The sequence below is a fragment of the Opisthocomus hoazin genome, chromosome 2 (assembly GCF_030867145.1).
Source record: "Opisthocomus hoazin isolate bOpiHoa1 chromosome 2, bOpiHoa1.hap1, whole genome shotgun sequence".
Lineage (NCBI taxonomy): Eukaryota > Metazoa > Chordata > Aves > Opisthocomiformes > Opisthocomidae > Opisthocomus > Opisthocomus hoazin.
The window spans coordinates 29,564,665-29,588,113 of NC_134415.1; the positions used below are offsets into that span (position 1 = coordinate 29,564,665).

Consider the following 23,449-nt stretch of genomic DNA (forward strand, 5'->3'; position numbering starts at 1 on the left):
CATCATATATGTTGATTATTTCAGACTTCCAGAGTTGATATGGAAAAGTAATTAAAATAGAGCATACCTTTATTATTGTTTAGTTAAATTACAGTAAAAATGTTTTAAAGATGTGAGGATACACTTTCTATTGACTTAATGCTTACGTTTTATCTTCAGCTCAACTTCATCGATTTTTCATTTTGCATGTGTGTAATTATTTGCAACGCAGTAGTTGCACTGTATCTATTAGGGCATATTCTGTTTGGAATTTTGTATATAGACTTTCAAATCTCAGTCAAGAAATAAAAAAGAAGAATAAGAAATAATTCATCCATAAGTAAAAACTGCAGAATCTAAAACTTTTCACCTTTTATTATACCACTTGGGATCACTGATCTTTTCTGAGGAACTGTCCAGCATAATTAACACAGCCTTGTCTTTCCCTTTCTACCTGCACCTTTTTCTTTCCTTTCTTCCTTCTTTCTTTCTATTTCTTTTGCTGCTCCTTTCCTTCATAGTGTAGCTTTCAAGGGAAGCTCCTTAGTAATTTCTTTGTTGTATTCTGGAAAAAAACATGAAGTCTTTCTCTCCGTATAGAAATGATAAACAGGAAAAGACAAAAAATGAATATTCTACAGCATAGACTACACATAGGATTAGAGGAGGAAGCGATACAGACTGTGAAAAAAAACCAACAAATCTTTTATTTGCTAATGTTCATTAAATTAATATTTGGTTTTTGTGATTTTTTTTCTTTCTTTATATGCCACCATTAATTATAAAGATAAGACAACGATTGGGAGGAAACTAAATGATAGAGTGTTAGAAATGCAAAAGGATTCAAAATATTAATGTAATGCTAAGGATGACTGGGTAACAAATGGTACATTTGCCAGTATGCTTGACCTGACACAATTAATATTCCAGGTCATGCTTGGGTTTCCATGATGGAAGGTCTGAAGCAGAGAATTCTAGGGGAAAAATATATCTATTGTATAACTCATTTCTCTCTCTTTTTTTTATTTTTCCTGACGAGTTAGAACCATAGTCTTAAAAAAAAAATCTGTGCTTTCACACCTCATTTGCCATATTCACCACTGGGCCACCATTCACCAGAAGGGCCTGATGCAAGGAGGTCAGTAAGAAGCTATTAGCAGAGTCTCCTCCTGAGATTTCTTTGGTTTTATTGAGGTGGAAGTTAGCATGACAGTACTGCAAATAACTCGGTTGTAGGTTTTTTAACAGTTAGCGCAGATTTCCCCAAGTGTTTGTCACTTCAGAAAATTGTTTCTGGAAATGAAGTCCCAGGAAGCTGGCTTCAGCAGAGGCCCTTAGTTGTGAAGAACACCGGTACAGAAAAATATGTCATTCTCCTTCCAAACAAGAGGTACTTTTTGTAACCTATCATAATATTTTGGAGGGTAACATATTTTCTTATGGACAAAGGTGGGGAAAATACTGGAACCAGAGTATGGGGTAATAGTTCAAGATAGATAGCTTTTAACACATTGTACTGGTGTCAAGAAGATATGCGAATTTATTAAGTACCAAAGGCTTTGATCCTACAGATTCTTAGATTTCTGCAGACAGCCAGCTCCCTGCAGAGGACAGAGTGAACAGAGCATCCATCAGCACACAGCAAGAAATTACTAAAAGAAGACTCTGATTTGCAGCAATATTTAAAAATGAATGGAAGCAATTTTGCCAGAGATTGTTCTGAACCGGAAAGTAGATTCAAACTCATACCCTTTTCTCTCCTGCCAAACTTTGCCAATTTTAAATCTAGGCCTAAAGCCTTGCCACAAACCTTGGGGAATTTAGAGTAAATTAGAACTAATTTTGTCTATCTAGATACTAACTCTGCTGACTGCTCTGCTATCTGTCTGTTTGAATATTTGAACATATATAATTAAAATGCTAAGTAATTAAAAAGGATTGCTTGAGAAATTACTATTTAAAAATGCACTTCATAATCAATTTTGACCCAGATCTTACAACGAGTTTGAACTGTAGAAGCATCAACAACTTTTGAAGTGTCCAACTGGCATCACAAAAACTCCAAGTCCATTTTCATAGTTCACACATAATCTGTATGTTTAACCTGATTGAATGTAAAAAAAGAATGACAAAAGATGGCTTTTTGTTAAGACACTTTTTCAGAAATAATAATTCAAGAGACACTGAATCAATGGATTACCACATCTATTATGGCTAATTTTCATGTAATTAGAAGTGCTAAAAGCCAATCCTATTTTGCACCTTGAGATATTCAGCAGCATTTCACAGTGTTTGAGCCCTTTATAAACTATAGTTTTTTCTACTGCGAAACATTTAAACAAAGAAATGTCAAGTAGAATATACATAGTATCTCAATATAGTTTGCAAATTACAGTTTCAGAAAACTGTTATACTCATGGAGCCATGTATACTTGCTCTAAGTATGACTAACAGAAACTATGCCCTTTCTTAGAGCCCACACAGCACACTACTTTAAAGTTATTATTGTCTGTAGTTTTTCAAAGGAAAAATGTTTAAATTATTTAAGGTGTTGTATTTTTCCACTTTGGGGAAAGAAAAATCAAAAAACAAATCCGTGCTATGTAGGTTGAAGTATTTTTTTGTTGTTGTTAAAATTTCCTGCCCCATGTGCTGTTCATCTTTTTTTTTTAATTTTCTTTTTTAAAGGCTTAAAAAAGGGTGGAAATTTTGGGCCGGTGCAGCCCTGATCAGAATTTGCTACTGATGAACAAATCCATGCCTGACAACATCAGAGAGTCATTACTATGCTGTAGTAGTTTATTCTAGATCATCCTGATTCTCAGTGGTGCACATGGAGATGTTTTTCTTCTGCAAAACATTTACATTTTCAGTGACATTGTATTTTTCTATAAAATACGTGTTTCACAGATGTACCATGAGAAAGCAGCATCTCTCCCACTAGCTGAGGACCTCTGCAGACACATGGCATGGCTAGAACACACAGTCATCACATCAGGCAGGATACAACAGCTGAAAGTAGATGGTGTAGAAATGGGTGTAAAGATAAAGGAACAACACAATGAGCAGTTCGCTGAAATGTGAAAACAAGGAAGTCACAGGCAATCACTTTTCTACTTTACTGTAATCAACAGAGCAAAGGTAAAAATTCATTGATCAGAATGTAGGCAGATCCGATGGCCATGGTAGGACTAATGGGTGAAGAGCCATAATGACGATGGCATAGAGTTGGTTTGTATATCTCCAGAGTGGAATCTAATTTGTGTGGAAGGCCTTGACTGTGGCGTTTTATATTTGAGAGAAGTTGTGTAACAAGTATAGAGTGTAAATGCATTCAATAGTTGTGGAACAGTGCAATAAAGCCCGAGACAACATATGGAACTTCCAGCGCTTGCAAGTCCCTGAGTGTTCGCAAGAAAACATGTACTGGGCTGATAAGAAAATTGCAATAGGACAATGTATGAAATACTAGAAAAATAGTAATAGCGTTAGGAGAATCTGCAGCTTTCGGAGATGTTTGTATATAAGAGCCAGACTTGTAGAACCAAACTTTTAAGATGCAGCTGAATTTTACAAATCATACAGATGGACCTGCAATTTCATGTTCACTCCAGTGATTCTGTCTGCCTGCTATTTGAAGCATGGATCCCTGCCATTTTACTTTGCCATGCTGAAGAACTGAAGGAACAGCCAGTGATTGTTTGGCATATATATGTTTCTACCACTTATCTCTAATCATGTCGTCTTTCCCGTTACATATTTAGATGGATAGTGTAGTGGAATAGTTTATAGTGTTTGCACTGAGGGGAACATATAATAGAGGGCCAAAACAAATTATCATTAGGGCCAGAACAGTTACAGAGTTGGAGAGTACAGCCCATAAAATTTTGAATAGCCCAACAATATTTTGAATAAGCTACCATCTCTGATTTTTTTTGTCCATTAAACAATAGGTTTTATATGGGCCTTATTTAACTGTTTTGACAAGAAATTGGAACTTCCCAGTAGGATATGTTAATGAAAAATGCATTAGAGCTAATTGGGGTGTGTCAATCCTCTCAGCCCCATGAGGTTAATACTTTATGAAGAGGCTGATGCTCTACTTAGGTATCTTGTGGGTCTTCAGTAGTCTTCCAAAGGAGAAATGCAAGATTTTTAACATTTGCTCTTCCTCACCTTTCCCCACATCACAAAACTGATTTATTTTTGTACTATTTTTATTCAATACTTGTTAGCAATTGAAATTATGATAAAAACAAAAGACAATATATTTTAACTGAGCAAATGTACTTTAAAAGTCTTAAGAATACTCTGCATATACTGTTGTGGAAAATAGAATTATCCTTAAAGCAACTCAGTATCTTTAAATTAAATTTTGCTAGGTATATTTTAAGCATGTATCATCTGTTCTATAGGAGATTTAGTGTCTGTGTGCAATATGATATAGGAAGTCTCATGTTTAACAGTTCATAATTAATTCAGTAAATTCACATATGCCTATTTGATGACTGTTTATATACAATTGATAGAATCCCTACATTTATAGGAATGATTTGGGAACAGTCTGCCACATAATTTGGACTTGCCAGATATTCACAGATCATTAATGATGTAGATGACTAGTTCAGAATTTGAAATGTATGCTTAGATTAGTAATTGTTAATATTAGAGCACACTAGTGATGCAATTAATGATATATCCTGAAAAAAATGAAATATCAAATTCAGTGAAGAATAAATCTTACATTTTAATTCATAGTTCAGAAATTATTATTCTAAATTTTTGTTTTTCATGAGTTTTATACTGTTAAAACTAAATACATTTGAATAGCTAAAGGAATTTGATGTGAACATTTTGTTGGAAAAAAGAAATTACTGGCTTTTGGTATTCAGTAAATTTTGTTGTATTTCCCCTTAACTCATCACTCAGTTTTACTTTTAAAAATGCTGCAGTGGCCACTGTCTTAGTCCACATTGTGAGTCAGCTATAAAGGGACAAAAGTTATGTTCCCTTGCATAGGCATTTATTTATTTCAAGTATGTGTTTAGAAATAGTAGGTAATATATTTTTTTCCTATTCTGTGTAGGAATTTATATCGGAATTTAAATCAAACTTTAAATTTCAAAGCAACCATAATAGTTTGTCTTTAAAACTAGATGCAGATTTGTACACTTTTAATTAATTTTGAAGGGGAAACTGGCATGTTTCTTTGACTACTTCTGTGGAAGGTGGATGATTGAATGTGACTAAAAGAAAACATGGGTTTGAGGTACAGGAAGCTCTTCCTTCAATATAATAAAAGTTACTCGTATTTGAAGGGCTGAAACCCAGATTATACGTTTCATTGTCCTACTTACTCTTTTGTAACTGTAATGCAATACCTGGAGATTCATTTAAGCTATACATCTATCCCACATCAGTAGCTGTCAGAAGCTTTGTGTAGAACTGTTTATTATATAGGTTTTTTCTAATTGGTTTGATTTATAGAATAAATGCAAGAGTGACTTTTAAGTTAGCTGAAGTCAGATAACTCCATTTTCTGCTCAGATTGCAGGTGTATACAATTCACCGTTCAGAAAATCCCCAGATCCAATGGAACTCCTGCTAAGGAAGTCAAAGCCACTGAGCCACAGACGGCAGCAAATTTGTCCAAGGCCTCCGACTTTCTCCATGCCACAGGCTCTGCCACCTATTGGCAGACAGAAACCTCAGGTAGCATTTCTCAGTGCCTCTGAGGCAACTTTTGTTCATATCTTTTATCATAGATTATCATAGAATATCTCGAGTTGGATCATTGATTCCAAAAATCCCATTGGTGGACGTGGTTTTTGTATATCTGTCTAGTGCTTGCATTCAGGATATAAAGTTTTTGAAACAGATTTGTCTTAAAGAAAAAGAAACCTGGGTGGTATATTAAAACAGGGAAAGATGATTCTTTAGGCTTTACTTTTGCTCTTTAGGGAAAACAGTATCATTTCCGATATTTCAAAGGGAAGACCTGACATAACTGAATATCAATATTATGGTTCATTAGAGGTAGAATTCATAATTTCCAATTTCAAGTCAATAAAATATAGGAGAAATGAAAGGTAATATGACAAATTAACGAGTTTTGATAACTTTTTCTTATTTTTGCAATGGTTTTCCGTATGAAGGCCAAAAGACATGTTCTCAGTATAGAATAGTTCCTGCTGTTTTGTGTCCACTAGCTGTGTGTCAGCTTTAATTACAAAAAAATTCTACATTTTGTTCTGTATCATAGCCAAATTGCCCAGCTCCCATTCTTAACTGACACGGTCTCAATTTCCGTTTGAGTTAATGACAACATATGTTGCAGATAACTTTTTTTCCCTCTTCTATTAGTTGATGAAGATCTCTGAGATAATGCATCAGAGTGAATGTCCCACAAGATGGCAAAACAGCTTTTGCCACCTATTGTCAAAACCTACTGGGAATATGCCCAATATACACAGCAGACAGACTTTTGAGACTTTATGTTCCTTACTTGATGACAGTACAATGACACATAGCTTTTGCCAGTAAATGCCTGATGCAGGTACTTTTGGGACAGAAGTATTCTGTCTTTCCCACTATTCTGAAAATTTTTTCTGTTTGCCCAATCTACTGAACCTTCTACTTATGTCACACATACACTTGCAGCACCAATTTGGCTTTGAACGACCACAGTGTCTTCAGAACCTCTTACACTTTTTTTTTTGGTACTCTGTGCTGTATTTAAATTTTCTCTTCCATATTTTGCTTAAACAGACAATGCTTCTGAATAAGTCCTCTTAGTAATTGTCACTGAAGCTATCATTTAGCTACAGAAATTAAACAACAATAATGAGCAATAAGCAATGTATAATATATCTTGATTGGTAATTTACTCCTCTGAATCAATATCGTTATTTTCGCTATATTATTACAGCCCTTGGCAGAGGTGATCTGAAATTTGAACTACTGCTGGGTTCAAAATGTGTACACATGCCATCTGTCACAATTTACCTGTGGTTTATCGGTTGCATCCACCTGGTTCTTCAGGGAGGACAGCCATGGACATACTGGCTAGCCTATACAGCAGAGGCTTTTCTCATCTTTATGTCATGATGGACTTGTCCATAGCAGGACGAGTCTGTATTGGTGGTGGGACATGAAGGCAAACGCAAGTGGGTTAGAGCATGAGGAGGAGAAGCAGGCCTGCCAGAATACCTCTGGAGAAGTAGAGGTGGGCCACACAGAGATCCACGCTGCTTTTAACATTAAGGGTCAACTTCAGGGCAATTCTCCACCTTTGTCTTTCCCCTCCTTATGTTCTCCCTACCTTGACTGCTTGACCATCCTCCTTGAATGAACTCATTGACTCACATTAGAATCGAGACAAAGTGTGAGCCAAAAAACAGTCTGGGTGATCAGGGAGTTTGGAGTTGAGACAACATTAACAATGTCAAGTTATGACATTATAACTTTACCTTCTGGGACCGAAGGGGCTAGGATGGTCCTTCAGCGGGATGTGACTGAATGCACCATCTCAGGATAGAGGGGAAGATTTTGCCTAGTGGATGTGGTATAGCAGTCATGCTCTTAAACAAACAGGGAACTCAGAGGTTTTCCACTGTTAAGTTTCTCTTGCAAAAACACTTTCCTACTTACAAAGTATCTTACAAGCTTCTGTTTGGATTTCTAGTCCTTTATAGACCTTTCTAAGTTCAGAGGCATGCACAGCAGTCGTGCACAGATAGCCTTTTAGAACAAACCAGAAGAGTTCTGTTTATTTTCTGGACCTCAAAGAGGGAATTTACTATATAATACTTTAATCCTTTCAGCACCCTGGGATGTACACTGTGGGGTAAATTTTCAAAGCACAGCACGTGGATTTAGCTGCGCGACTCTTATTGATGTTAATGGGAGTCACACGGCTAAATCCCTGCACAACACTTTGACAATTTAGGGTTGTATGTCTAAGAAAAGGACACTGGTTTGAGCTGATGAAACAGCTGGAAATGAAAACCCATCGGAACGCATCATCCTGAAAGTTGTCTGGTTTGACAGTAAGGAATTTAATTACTAGATATACTTCTGTCCTAGTTCTCTGTGGTAACACTTTTTGTCACCAAGCTTCTTTTTCTATTATCTGTCGGGCCCACTGTGAGTGACTTGTTACTTCACTGTTCTTCCAGGTGTCTAAAATTTGTGTTGCTCATAAGGTTGAATATTTTATATGAGAATGTCAATTTTATGTGTTTGAAAGAACAAAATTTAGCTGTCAGCTTTTTCTTAGGGAAATGGGTATTTAGCATTTTATAGGTAAGCTCTGTGTGTGTAAGATAGTGTATATAACTGAAAAGTTTTAATGATGCTTATACATCAGTTAGATCTATCATTTTTCTTACTGAGTTAACTAGAATTACAATTTGATGGAAACAGATAATGCTAATATTTGTCATCTGTTCATTAAAAGGCATTAATAACAGAAAGCACAATGCCATTTTTAAGGGATTTTTTGCACGCTGTTAGCTCTTCTGGAATGGGGGCATGTAGATCATAGTTTTTGTTTCTGATTTTATGGTAAGAATGCCAATCTGCTAACCTGTATCTGGCAGACTAGTCGGTAGTGAGATTGACACAGGACATAGAGTTGTGTGAGTTGCTTTCAGGGTGAAAACTGTTGGTTGACTCCCTCCCTTCCTTTCCTAGCCTGACCCCCCTGGGAAGATTTCTGTTTTCAAGCAGGATGCCTGAAATTTTTGCAGGCACTGCCAGTTTGAAAACATTTGTAAGCACCATTCAACCACAGATTCCACAAATCTTAAAGTTAATCTTGTAAAACAGAAATAGGTAAATGGATTTTTTAGAGGTCTTGTAATCTCAGATATCTTCCTTAAGTGCCTATTACTAGGTAAGTGTCTTCAAATACATGATTCAGAGGAAGGGAAAAATCTGCAGGGAATGTTTAGAATTTTCTTGGTATTCTAACATGTATACCACACTTTCATTACTGATGAAACAGCTTTGTTTGAGAGACCTTTGCTTAATTACTCTCTTTCCTCCACCCTTCCGTTAGTAGTTGGACTCTATTAATTTCCTTTGAACTATGGGTTGAGAAAGAGTTAAAAGGTCTTAGAAATTAAAGATGGAAAAAACTGCTTGCTTGGAGATCTGATTTGGCCCTTACCCTGATGGAATATGAGCCATATTGTATTTTACAATGAAGAAGAAATAAAATATTCTGAAAGACTGTTTTCTAAAAGCAAACATATTTGTCATGATGTTATTTGACAATATTGCCTTTCTTTCTTCTTTGCTCCGTATGTCCACTTCATGCAAACATCTTGCAATAGAGAGTATTCATTATTTATTATAGATTTTAAATGTTTTTTATAACTTGATCATCAGATTATGTATTACTAGAACATTCCTTACAAGTTTTAATGACCTTTTTCTAGCATTTATTATTCTCTCACAGGCAATAATACTTTTCATTCTGTTTTTAAAGAACTGTTGTGGTCATCTTAAATGAACGCATTTTTTTATGCAGACTTAGAAAGTAGAAGCAAGAGAATATCGGCAAGAAGTGTAAATATTATGTTCACTTGCTTACTAGGACCTTTAAAATATCTCCAAATATTGGTGCTGTGCCTTTAAAAAGTAAAGTTCCAATAAAAATCCATTAACTACTTTCAAATATAGCAATCCTCCTGTCCAGCTGTGAAAAGTACTAGATGATACTTATTTGCCATTTGTGTTATTTACGGTCCATGACTTTTATGGTAACTGGTTCCTATTATTGGTTTCTATTAATGTAAAACATAAGTGAACATAAATGAGGCGTGAATCATTTCTTTTTATTAGCCCCACAGTCTTCACTCAGTGCTTGCAGTAACTCCAGCTGTGACTTGTTAGTGATAACCTATTTAAAGAAGGATATCTTTAAAAATAAAGGCTGTGATTAGGATTCTTTGTCTGTTCATAGTTTCAGAAGGTTTCCCTAGTTCATTGCAGGATCAACAATGATGAAAATAAAATAAAAATTAATTAGCAACACTTCTAAATCCAGAGTTGCTGTTAAACTGTCCTGAGCATAATATGGCACTAATTGTACTCCAGTTAAGTTCTTACTGGTTAGTACTGAAAGCAAGACATTGGATACGTCATTTTGACAGTGCAGGAAGAGATTTCCTGCTGCTGTTTATCTGTGTTGTTAAGCGGTAGCTGCTGATATGATTAGTTATTAAACAATATACTCTGGAAAAAAGATATATATGTGTATATAGAGAGAGACTCATGAAAGAATTATGAGCTTTTTTTTTTAAGAATAATGAAATCGATGTAGAATTAGACTTTTCAAAAATGGACTATACACCTATATCATTGAAGCCAATAGTTTGAATAGCATTAGAAGAATTGTATCTGAAGTCATGTATTAAGTTGCCTTACAGGTAGCTTTATAGTTAAACCAAAAAGAATATGTGCTTTAAGGTAAAACATTATTTATCCTATGAAAAGGAAAACACTTAAGCTTTCTGCTTAAGCAGAATCTAGAAGGGGTTAAAACTTGTGTACCAAATTTTATTTCACCAATATTTTTTTCTAAGGAAAAATTAAATTTTCCTAGTCAATTCTAACAACATATTGTTTTAAAATAATAAATATTTGTTAGTAGTTAAATAAATCTGGAGTACACATTCCTCATTCTCTCTTTAGAGCTTTGGAGCATGTTGTCAACCTTTGAGTTATCTGTAACTCTCTGTCAAAATGAACTGCTTTAATTATTTTGGAAGAAAAGTCTTACTACACTTCCCAGACATTCTGTGTCCTCTTTCATTAGTAGTGTGTCGTGAATAAAAGAAGCAGAGAAAAGAACTGTAACCCAACAATAAAACACATTATCCTATATCTTTCAGGGGCCTTTCCGCGATACTGCTGAAGTATTGCAGCAGCGCTACAAGCCTGTGGAACCAACCTTGCAAGTGGCAGCATCAATCAATTCACTACTAGAGAAGGCCAGAGAGGAAATGAAATGGGAGGAATGGAGAAACCGTATACATGACAATGAGTAAGTTCTTTGGTTTTTCTCATATTGTTGTGAGAATGTTTTCTTTATTCTGTTGCTTTCAGAAACCTTTCATGCCTGACAAAATGAAATGTCAAACCTGACAGCTTACTAGCAAACTTTCTATGTACATACTTCTAAATTCTGTGTCCTTAGATCAGAAACCATTCAGGGCAGAGACCCTATCTTGTAATTGTGTGACGTGCCATCCATATCTATGAATCTATAGAAGAACTTGTAGTAATACTAATGTGATGCAACAGATGGGCTTAATGGGAAATAAGAAAACAAATGCAAATTCTGTTTTGCCACGTGCACCTTGCCAAGGAAAAAATACTGTTTCAGTCTTCATATTCAGGGAGCTTACAGAGTATGGAAGGAAAACATGATGTTGCGTGCCAGTGAGACTTGCTTTCTCTCCCAGTAGACTACCAAAGCTCACTTGGAAGGGAAGGGAACATATGTTGCACATGTTAGAACATGATGCAAAAACTGTAATCATCTTTGAAGCAGTTTGGTTTCCTAAGCCATAGCATCTGTAATAGTGTCAGACAGGCCACTTCTTTTCTGTACAGTCCCAAATACAGACATAATCCATCCCAAAAGATTTAAGGCTATTGCCAAAATATTCCCAATTCTTTCCTCATCATGGTGGAACTCTTTTGTTAAGCCTGTTAAGTCACCTGCTAAGGCTTTGTGGTTAAGTAGGAAAAAAAGATGTTTTGTCAACATTTCCCTTGAATTCACTGCTCTTGGCAATCCTTTGACACTTTAGTACCAGAATTCAGGACAGAAAAGAATCACTTTTCCTCATGAGCAGCCTGTGATCCACTGATTCACTGGGACTTGAAGCTTTGCTGTCTTTGATCTGTTTCAAGATTTTCTATCAGTTCCATGTTGCTGTGTGTCAGCTTCAGGACTGGTACTTAAGAATGCCAGAATCAATTGCATTTGCATGGCTTGGTTTTTATTTTTTATTGGAGTGTTTTCCTCAAATTTTCTCTGATTTAATATTAACAGTGACTTTAAATGGAAATTCTACTCAAACACAGTTTGAAAAAAAAAAACCTCTTAGTCTGGCTACTTTTCCACTTTTAGGCAATGTTACCTTTTATATTTGGTGCCAAAAATGAGATATAGTACCTTCTATTCCTTTCATACCAAAAATGTAACTGAGTTCAGTTACAAGTAAAAATGTACTTCAGTCTTCTATTCCTCTCTGTATTCTTTCATTTATTGGGGTGAAGGAGAAGCAGTTAACTTTAACCAGCTAACTTGCACATCTCAGATTAAATCTGGGCCTTTTTTTTGTTTCTAGCTTCTGCCAATGAAATTTAAAAAAAACCCAACCCACTAGATAACGATTAATGTTCTACCTCTCATTTAAAGTGTTCTTTTCACTGAACAAATTTTGACTGTTGCGTTCCAAGTGAGAATAGATGATGCCCTTCATGTGTAGGCATGACTATACTGCCCAGTTTTTGTTTGATGAGGTTTACCCCAGACATCACTGTGTCAACAGTTTCAGAAGGTCAGATCTTGTAATAAACATTCTACTGACTCTCCTCAGTGAGTGAATTGTGAAGCTTTGGTACAGTTTAAATTTGGAGTCTCCAGCCTTGACAGATATTAATTGATCGGGGTCTATATTTACCTTAGGGTAAGGAAGCATTTTAGTGCCATCCTTAATGCACAGAAGCAGTGTCCTAACACGAGTGATTCTCAGCTCCATGCACTCTAAATGCATAGTGTATTATACATTTTCAGGCTGTGATCATTCCTTTTGTGCTTCATATTCAACCAGCCATGCAAGGGTCATATCTGTAACCTTGAAAAGGTGATGACAGAGTTGCAGGTCATCACCAGGACTAACGCTCGCTAGTGATGTTGCAGCTGCTGTGTGGGATGCCAGTCTCCAGGGAGAAGTCAGCAAAGGGTTACTCGGATTCTACAGTATTTTTTTTCTCAGCAATGTCTATTATGAATTGACAAATTTCTGTCTCTTTCTATGTAATTGTGTACTTTGGGACTGCATTTCTTCCTGGTAGTGCTTCCTATGCTGATTATTCTTCTATTTTAGAAAATGAGAGAATGAACAGTGGAAGTGTCTGGCATTTGTTGAGAAAGCTTGTGTTTGCATAAACAGACAAACTGAATCCTTGATCTGTATATTTCCAGAGCAACTATTGTGTGATATCTTTTAAGACAGAAAAATTGTTGGTGTATGCCTGCAATTTCCAACAACATTCAGAATTCCCATTCATCTCTGATTGTCAGGATTCTTTACAGTGGTAATATGTTTTCTGTAAGTGTTTCAAGCTCTGAGAAAGTTTTTGCTTCTGATAAGATGCAGAAATAAATGAAAAAGCTGTGGGAGAGTTTGAGGCAGGTGGAGCCAGTACAAATTAAAGCAAGAGAGAATATTTTGCTTACTTAAAGAAACTGCTGGAATTTTGTATTTTAAAAGAGCAACTGGGTAATCTAGCCTAATAAGAATGATTCCTTTTTCTCCTGTAATTCAAGCTGTTACTGCCTTATTGTGCTATTTTTCATACAAATGAAGTGATTTCCCCCTCCTCTTGGATAGCAATGACAACAGGACTCCTTCAGGCTGGCCACTTAAACAACTAGTGTCTAGTCTGAGACACCAACTGCTGGATGCAGCAGATTTAGATCACCAAGCATGAAAAGTTCTTTACTCAGTTGCATGCAGCTGCATGCTGGCCTAATTTTCTAGAGAACAAAAATGTAAATTATTTTCATTAACTTTTCTGAAATCCATATCACATAATATGCCTCATGCTTCAAAGTGTGCTCTTAAACATGTTTATGAAGTCAACATACATCAGAATGACTTGCAATGTGGTGATTGAACAGGGATAAGCTGGCAATACAGTAGGGCTGAGGTTTCCTGATTTATTGTCTTCTGGTGTGACATCAGGCGAGTCATCTCAGCTTCTGGACATGTCCATGCTGAGTGCTGTACTGGAGATAGCCAAGCTAGTCCTGAACACGCTGGTTCACCTGTGTGCAGCGGAGCACAATGTTTGCGCACCCGGCCTCTCACACGCTGCATGAACATTGCAGTTACCAAGCTCCTCATGGGCTTATTCTCAGCGAGATAATGCTTTCCTGTAGAACCAGCTTAGGTGCTTCTGTGCTGCACGGTGCTGCGCATGAAAGCTGCACTCACAGAGAAGTTAATGAGCTAAATAAGCTCTGTACTTGGAGAGCATCAGTGTTATGAGCTGCCTGGTATTAATGGTAATAAAATTTAAAAAAACAGTAACTTTTTGGTAAGCTTTAAGTTTTAAAAAAATATTTTGATTTCTACATTTATAACATCTTTTACTGTATTTCTGATTTAGCTGCAGTGAAAATGGCTACTACGTTTTATGTCATAAAATATAACACATCTGAAAACTTTTTTCAAATTATATTTAGTTTTTCAAATGCTTTGCAACTTCAGCAATTTGCATATTTTCCGGACTATTATTGTATTATGATAAACAGGGATTATCATATATTTTCAGATAATGTTTTCTTAACAATTCAACTTCTATTTGTAACTCTTCCATTTATTTTAATTACTAGCACAGTGTGCAACATTTATTAATCAGCAGAGTCTTTTTAAGTTAAAATACTAAATTAGCTAACCCCATTAACACAGAATACTCCAAACAAGCAGTAATAGGAGAGGTAGTTACTGTGCAAATCGTATTATACATGCGGGTGCTCTAGGGCACAGTTAAGCATGATTACCCTCTTTTGATCCAGTATTCCTCTGCTTCTTCCAGCTAATTTCCACTGGAAATTTACAAAGTAGCACCTTCATTTTTCCATCTTAATTTTTCTAATGAAGTTCTGCTATTTTATAACACTGGGGATACAGATAATAAGTCTGTGTATAATTAAGAAGTTCCGGAATTTGCTGCAGAAGAGATCTCTTTTACTTCCTACAAGAACTAGACTATGCTTTTCTTTGCCACTTCACATTATCTTAGACAAGGGTTAAACAAAAACAGGCAGAGGATTCTTATGTTTCCAAACTCACATTAGGATAAAAGTGTTTGATAATTTATTGAAAAAGTATGTATTTGGTATATTACTGTAGACAATATTTGTAATAATATACCCAAAGTAAGTTTCTTATGACAAATATACTGTGCTAAGGGTAATCTGACTAGATATATTAAATAAAATATTCTGTCTTTATTTTTGTAAATAACGCTTTGATTTTAATATGCACTCATTATGAACTAAATAATGGCTGCCTTGCTGCAGTTGTTCTGCTATGGAAAACCATTGTGCTTCTTCCTTTGTTCCCCGAGTGAAAAGACAGACACTGTTGGATCTGATGAAGAAATCACTTCAGGCCTAACGCAAATTTGAAAGCTTAAAAATAATTTCATGTTTTATTTAGAGAAAAAAAATAGATAAAAGATTCACAGCTTCCCAATAGAGAAGCATAGTTTGTTTGGAGCTAATTGTTCGGTTTTTTTTTCAAAGTGAGATAAAATTGTTTTATTTTAATTAGATGAAGACCACCAGGAGCTGAATTCCTATTGCATAGATGCACTTTAGATAAAAATTTAATAACACTATCACACATTTAGACTTCAGATTTTGGTAGTATTTTTACTACTAAATTACAAAAATGTACACTACATACAAATATTCTGAAAGTTTGAAAAACCATGTAAGCAGAATATTCCTTCTAGTTCTCTGGTTTTAATATTTCTTATTGTGCTCTGGTAGTGCCGCTTGTATGGCAGTCTGGCAGTACATCTACTGCCGTTTTTTTCTGAGAAGCCTGGGTAAAGTTTGAAGCATTTGTGGCATCAGGATGACATGCTTGCGCTGCTAGACTGCTGGGATTTTGCCTCTTAGGCAGGTCCAGAGAATGTACTGAAGGACCACTCTGTTTTTTTGCTGCCATTTAGATTCAGGAAAAAGTGAACGCCTCTGAGCTGTGTCCTGTTGGTAGGTACCATATAGCGCTGGGCCACTGCTGCCCAGCAGTAAATGATGCACCTGAGAAATCCTCCTTCCTTATCCGTGCTGCTGCTCTCTCCTTTCACATTGCCATAGATGCTAGAGTCCAGTACCTGCTGCTGCTTGTATCGTCTCAGTCGATCCAGCTGAAATGAGTTCAGCATCTAGAAGGCCTCTTCCATCTCCTATTGCAGCAGTGAAAGATGGTACAATAAAAGAGACAGAACGGAGGCAAGAAATAGTAGTTGAGGAGATGCAGGAAGAAAGATCATGAGGGGGTAAAAACATGGGGAAAAGAAGGATTAGGAAGATGAAATTAATAGTAGCAGGGTGATGCAGGATAGAATGAGTGAAGGGAGAGGGAAAGCAATTTTTATTTTTGTTAACAACAAATATCTAGGGTGTCTCTTGAAATTTAAATACATGCCACTAGCAGCTGTCAGGTCTAGGACTGGCTACTAAAGTCGATGTTTCTAGGTCTTGATGCTAATTAGGTTCAGCATAGCATGGTCCTGGCAACAGCACAGCTGGCCTTCATTACCATCGGCACTGCCAGCTTTCGTCCTGGTCCTCCCTCAGGTTGTGTATGTCTAATACTGCTGTTTGTAGAACCTGGGATAGTTTCCCATTTTTGGTTCCAACTCTTTCCCTCTGTCTTCAATGTGTTTTTGGCATATCTCTCATTCAAGCTTTTGTGTGGGTGAAATGAAAAAAATTTTCATTTTAAAATTTATTTCTTCAGGGAAAGTTCATCTCCCATTAAATCATCAACTTTTGAAAAGGCTTGAGTTATACTAACTATCACAGAATCACAGAATAGTAGGGGTTGGAAGGGACCTCTGTGGGTCATCTAGTCCAACCCCCCTGCCGAAGCAGGGTCACCTACAGCAGGCCGCACAGGACCCCGTCCAGGCGGGTCTTGAATATCTCCACAGAAGGAGACTCCACAACCTCCCTGGGCAGCCTGTTCCAGTGCTCCGTCACCCTCAGAGGGAAGAAGTTCCTCCTCATGTTCAGACGGAACTTCCTGTGCCTCAGTTTGTGCCCATTGCCCCTTGTCCTGTCACTGGGCACCACTGAAAAGAGCTTGGCCCCATCCTCCTGACACCCACCCTGCAGATATTTGTAGGCATTTATAAGGTCCCCTCGCAGCCTTCTCTTCTTCAGGCTGAACAAGCCCAGTTCCCTCAACCTCTCCTCGTAGGGGAGATGCTCCAGTCCCCTCACCATCCTCGTAGCCCTCCGCTGGACTCTCTCAAGTAGCTCTTCATCTTTCTTGAACTGGGGAGCCCAGAACTGGACACAGTACTCCAGATGGGGCCTCACCAGGGCAGTGTAGAGGGGAAGGAGAACCTCCCTCCTCCTGCTAGCCACAGTCTTCTTGATGCACCCCAGGATCCCATTGGCTTTCTTGGCAGCCAGGGCACACTGCTGGCTCATGGTTAACCTGTCGTCCACCAGGACACCCAGGTCCCTCTCCGCAGAGCTGCTCTCCAGCAGGTCCACCCCAAGCCTGTACTGGTGCATGAGGTTGTTCCTCCCCAGGTGCAGGACCCTGCACTTGCCCTTGTTGAACCTCATCAGGTTCGTCTCTGCCCAGCTTTCCAGCCTATCCAGGTCACGCTGAATGGCAACACAGCCTTCTGGTGTATCTACCACACCTTCCAGTTTGGTGTCGTCAGCAAACTTGCTGAGGGTACATTCTAACTCTTCATCCAGGTCGTTGATGAAGAAGTTAAACAAGACTGGGCCCAGTACTGACCCCTGGGAGACACCACTTGTGACCAGCCTCCAACTAGACTCAGCGCCGCTGATGACAACCCTCTGAGTTCTGCCATTCAGCCAGTTCTCTATCCACTTCACCGACCACTCATCCAGCCCACACTTCCTCAGCTTCCCTAGGAGGATATCATGGGAGACTGTGTCGAAAGCCTTGCTGAAGTCAAGGTAGACAACACCCACGGCTCTCCCTTCGTCTACCCAGCCAGTCATGTCATCGTAGAAAGCTATCAGATTGGTCAGGCATGATTTCCCTTTGGTGAATCCATGCTGACTACTCCTGATAACCTTCTTTTCTTCCACTTGCTTCATGATGGCCTCCAGGGTAAGCTGCTCCATCACCTTTCCTGGGATGGAGGTGAGGCTGACCGGCCTGTAGTTCCCTGGGTCCTCCTTCTTGCCCTTTTTGAAGATTGGAGTGACATTGGCCTTTCTCCAGTCCTCGGGCACCTCTCCTGTCCTCCAGGACCTCTCAAAGATGATGGAGAGTGGCTCAGCAATGACATCCGCCAGCTCCCTCAGCACTCGTGGGTGCATTCCATCGGGGCCCATGGATTTGTGGACGTCCAGATTGCTTAAGCGATCCCTCACACAGTCCTCCTCAACCAAGGGAAAGTCGTCCTCTTTGTAGGCTTCTTCTTTTACCTCCGGGGCTTGGGATTCCTGAGGGCCAGTCTTAGCACTGAAGACTGAAGCAAAGAAGGCATTCAGTAGCTCTGCCTTCTCCATATCCTCCGTCACCAGGACACCCGCCTCATTCAGCAGTGGCCCCACGTTGTCCCTAGCCTTCCTTTTGCTGCTGATGTAGTTGAAGAAGCCCTTCTTGTTGTTTTTGACATCCCTTGCCAGCTTCAGTTCCAGGTGGGCTTTGGCCTTCCTCGTCGCATCCCTGCATGCTCTCACCACGTTTCTGTACTCTTCCCAAGTGGCCTGTCCCTCTTTCCACATTCCATGGACCTTTCTCTTCTGCCTGATCTCCGCTAGAAGCTCCTTATTTAACCATGCAGGTCTCCTGCCTCCTTTGCTCGATTTCTTTCTCAGGGGGATGCATTGCTCCTGTGCATGGAAGAAGTGTTGTTTAAAGAGCGACCAGCACTCATGGACCCCTCTTCCTTCGAGAGCCCTGGCCCACGGGATTCCTCCGAGTAGCTCCTTGAAGAGGGCAAAGTCAGCCCTCCTGAGGTCCAGGGTTTTGATCCTGCTTATCGCCCTGCTTCCTCCACGCAGGATCCTGAACTCGACCATTTCATGGTCACTGCAGCCGAGTCCACCTCCAACCTTCACATCCTCCACCAGTCCCTCCTTGTTTGTTAACACGAGGTCCAGCAGCGCGCCTTTCCTTGTTGGTTCCTCCACCACTTGCATCAGAAAGTTATCATGGATGCTCTGTAGGAACCTCCTGGATTGCGCCTGCCTAGCTGTATGGTCTTCCCAGCTGATGTCAGGGTGGTTGAAGTCCCCCATGAGAACCAGGGCCTGTGACTGTGAGGCTGCTTGCAGCTGTCTGTAGAAGGCCTATGTTTTATGGCAAGATAAAACATCAATACAGAATTTAACTCTTCTTTGATCCTGCTACTCCTGTCTCTTTCATGTTTACTGAAAACCTTTAAGAATCTCTAATTTATACTTAAATCGCAAGGAAAAGCTGAAACCCAGATGTAAGTATCCTGTGAGTGAGCTTTTTGTGGAAAAAACCTATTGAGGTCTAAACTTGTGCAGTTGATAGTGGCATCATATGATTGTCTGGATTTAATTTTCCTCTCCTTCCATAACTGTCTCCTGTCACATCCAGAGCACATACTATCATTAATTTGGGGAAAAGCTGTGTCAGGTGTATATATAGAGCTAAAGAACATAATACCATTACTGAAGCAGTTTGCAGTGCTATTGCTTTTTACTATGATTATTGGTTGTGGGGGTATAATGACTGTTGTATGACTCCCATTAATTTGGTTACCCTACTTAGCACAAAAAACTGTTTTAATGTGCTTTTTAAGTACTTATTCACATAGAGTAATGAAAATTCTTAGTTGCTTTAAGCAGACTTTGCTAGCATATGATCCTTTCTTGTAGGTAGTTTATTACCACTATAAGGATCTGCCCACCTGGCTCTGACAGCAGAACTATACACAGAAGGAAAAAAGTTTCTGCTTTAGACTACTTTATGCCATTATACCCTATTATATTTTTAATGTTCTTTCCTTTAAGTTTTAATAATTTTTTATTGTTCAAGGTTCTTCCTCAAAAATTCATAGATGGTTTATTTTTTTTTACTCAGCCATACACATACACTCCAGGCTGTATGGCACATACTCCAGTTAATGTTTTTAGTGGAGATATGCAGCAGAATGCAGAAGATCACATTTGTGCTAAACTACATGTAGAACATACTGATAGTTGTGTCTTAAAGTGTTACAATGTATGGTTTTTTTGTTTACAGTAGTGGTAGAAGATAAATTACTCTGAGCACTTGTTTGCCAAAAAGACAAGGATTAACTGATCCACAGTAAAACAAAAACTCCTGTGTTGGAAATTTTATAGGGTAAAGTATAATCATATACTTTATCTTCTACTTTCCTCAAGAATTTTTTTTGCTATTTTGTTATATAATTTTTACAGACATACTATTCATATTAAATTCTGAATGCTATGGCTCAACTAAATTCTATGCATATATGGGCAAGTCCCTAAACTGCTAGCCTTGTCTTCTCAGCTATCCAATCCCCTGAGAAAGCCAATTTTCTTTCATGTCTGAACAAAAGAAAAATGTACTATTAAAATGCAATTCAGAAGTGATAAAAACTGCAAGTGGAGCAGCCGGCTCACAGCACCTTCGATGTATTCTCTGGGACACTGGGGCCACATTAATTTTTGTGTGCGTGTGATGTCCATCCCATGTGCAAATTAGCATTACAAGTACCATAATCTGTCTTATGTGAGAGCGTCCTTTCCCATGAGTATACACATGCTACTATAGCTTTGTATAATTTAAAAGTCTGCTAACTCAGTGTTTTTCTCTCGCTAACTTTACATGACTTTTGTTTGTGATACTTGGTAGAATAAATTGATATAGCTGGCAATATTCTAAAATAGTTTCTTTTCATGAAGTGGAAAGAAAGAAATGTAAATTAAGGAAATTAATACTCAAACAGCTGCTGATGGATCAGTTGGGCCAAATAAATGATTTTCTGAGTCAGTGGCAGCTGAGAGACAAAGTATTTTAATCCCCATCTTTATCAAAAACTTGTTTGGCTGTCTAACTCTTCTAGGGACTCTGGATTCTGAAAAGCTTTCAACTAGGAAAAGGTTTTAATTAATTAAACCTATTATCACGACAGTTAAAATGATGCTTTAAACTTCTGAATCATGTATTTCTAATTTTACTGTATAATAATTTTCCTGCACTTGTAGAATAAAGAATGCATGTTGCTTTTTCAGAATGCCAGCAACGATAAACTTAATTCACAAGGTTTTACTTCATATTAAAAAGTACTGGTTTGCTCTCATAACTCTCTTATGAACTGAAATAGAACAAAATAACACATCTTTGTAGGGTCTCTTGCAGATCCTTTAGATGTAAGATGTTTTTCACCTTCCTCCATACAGTTTACTGTGGAACCTCCCAGAAAACCTGTAGTTGTCCATGAGAGGTAGATATCTCCATCTGAAAAACTCTTCCATGCCCAAAGCAGGTAGCTGGAGCTTCACTCTTCAGTGGCACTATTTAAGCAGGGAGTCCACCATCAGTATGACCAAAGGTGAAGGAGCCAGGCTCCAAAAGATTGCTAATTAGGATGTAATTATAACTTGAGAGTAAAGTACACAATCTGTGAATTCAGAAGAAAGAATTTGTTTGCTTTGTGATCTGCCAATACATAAAAGTCAACAGTACTATTTGGATAAGTTTCTATTCTGCTAAATGAGAGTACAGTTTATTTAGCTCTTATTAACAGGTATCAAAGGATGCATACCTAGTTTAAGGTACAGGAAGGATTCTTTACGATGAAAATTTGCATTGGTTTATGCTTGTACTGCTGGCATGCTTGAAATGTTTCTGTCCTGATGGAATGATCAGGTAGAGGTTATGTGTTGGGGGCCTACATGACTTGTAAAGTGGATGTGAAGTTCTCCAGAAATGAGCTCTATGCTTGTGCATGGTGCATGCCTGCCACTGACAGCTGGCACAGACTGCACTGTTTCTCTGCTGTACAGTTCAGTACAAGTTTTGAGATGTCAACATGAAAATCCCAGCAAACTGAAGCCTGCTTGTTCTTCACATCACACCAGTTGGTTGTGCAGATACAGCCAAAGTAATAATCTAGCAATGCAAGTGAAACAAGCTATATCTTCGTACAGAAAATCTTCATTTTATCCTGTTGAAACTCTGTATCTCTTTGCTCCAAGTTTAATTTTAATTTAAAAGCAGCTATAGGAGAAATTGTGGTAATCCTCTCACAATACCGAGGGGGAACATTAAGAAGATAGTGGAAAATAATGGGAAGATGTGTCCATGTCACATCCTGCAGCATTGGGATCTATGATTTACATCAATCCTGTAGCATCTAGAGTAGAGAATAACTGATTTTTAAATATTCTTGAATTTCAGATTTCTCCCATTTTCTTCATATCACAAAAATGAGAAGTACAACCCATCAATTCACAGGTCAGGCAAATATGGCCAAGAAACTTACGGAGTTAAACACTTTCGAGAAGTACAGCCTAAAAAGTGGGTAGCAGACAAGGTAAGTCACTGTAAAAATTAAAGAATGGTTTACTTCTTTAGATTGTCATTGTATTAGAACTAAGTGAATTTGGGCCTGATCCAGAGATCATGGAATACAATGGGAATCTTTCTCGTGTGTTATTAAATCACATAGTTAGAGCTAATGTGGTAAGATGTCAGGTTTCCTTGACTCTCTTTCTGGTAAGTTCAATTTGAGGAAATTCAACACCTCTCCCACCTACAAGATAAGGATTTAAAAGCCTGATTAAGTACAGCTTTCGTTATTTGAGTTTTGCAAAGTTTTATTCTAGCTGTACTGCCTTTTCTAATTTAAGACAGATTGTATATTTACTCTTGTACATGAAGATAAATGTTTAGAAAATTATAGCAACACCTGATTAAAAACAACAAAATATTTACTACTTACATTCTTTGGAAAATTCTAAAAATTATCAAATAGCTATTTTTATTTTAAGACAGTATCATAAAACTTCCTGCTTTGTCAGGAGCATCTCATATTTCGGGTTTTGTAGTGCTACAATAGGTAATTTTCCTCAGAACATGTCCTAACATGAGTTTGTGTAATGTTTGCATTGCTGCTATTTGTATTAGTTACCATAATCACACGAAAGTTTCCCAGTGCAATAAAGATAATGGACTTGATAGGGTGTGTAGCACAGAGCCACAAGATAGTTAAGGGACTGGAGCATCTTTTATAGGAGGAGAGGCTGAGAGAGCTGGAACTCTTCAGTTTGGAGAAGAGAAGCCTCAGGGGAGACCTTATCAGTGTGTATAAACACCTGATAGGAGGAAATGAAGAAGGAGCCAGACTCCTCTCAGACTCAGTAGTGTCCAGTGACAGGGAAAGAAGCAATGAATACAACTGAAATGCATTAAATTCCATCTGAATGTGAGAAAGCACT

General features: G+C 38.0%; 1 protein-coding gene across 3 annotated transcripts in view; it reads left to right on the forward strand.

Annotated features, from left to right (window-relative positions):
• The window catches only part of SPATA17 (spermatogenesis associated 17), a 92,862-nt gene that overhangs the window by 48,818 nt on the left and 20,595 nt on the right, over positions 1 to 23,449 (forward strand). For all 3 annotated transcript variants that reach the window (XM_075445896.1, XM_075445900.1, XM_075445894.1), the window contains 3 exons: positions 5,527 to 5,691; positions 10,881 to 11,032; positions 22,410 to 22,545. In XM_075445896.1, coding sequence (XP_075302011.1) covers positions 5,527 to 5,691; positions 10,881 to 11,032; positions 22,410 to 22,545 — 453 coding nt within the window. The remainder of the gene's footprint in view (positions 1 to 5,526; positions 5,692 to 10,880; positions 11,033 to 22,409; positions 22,546 to 23,449) is intronic.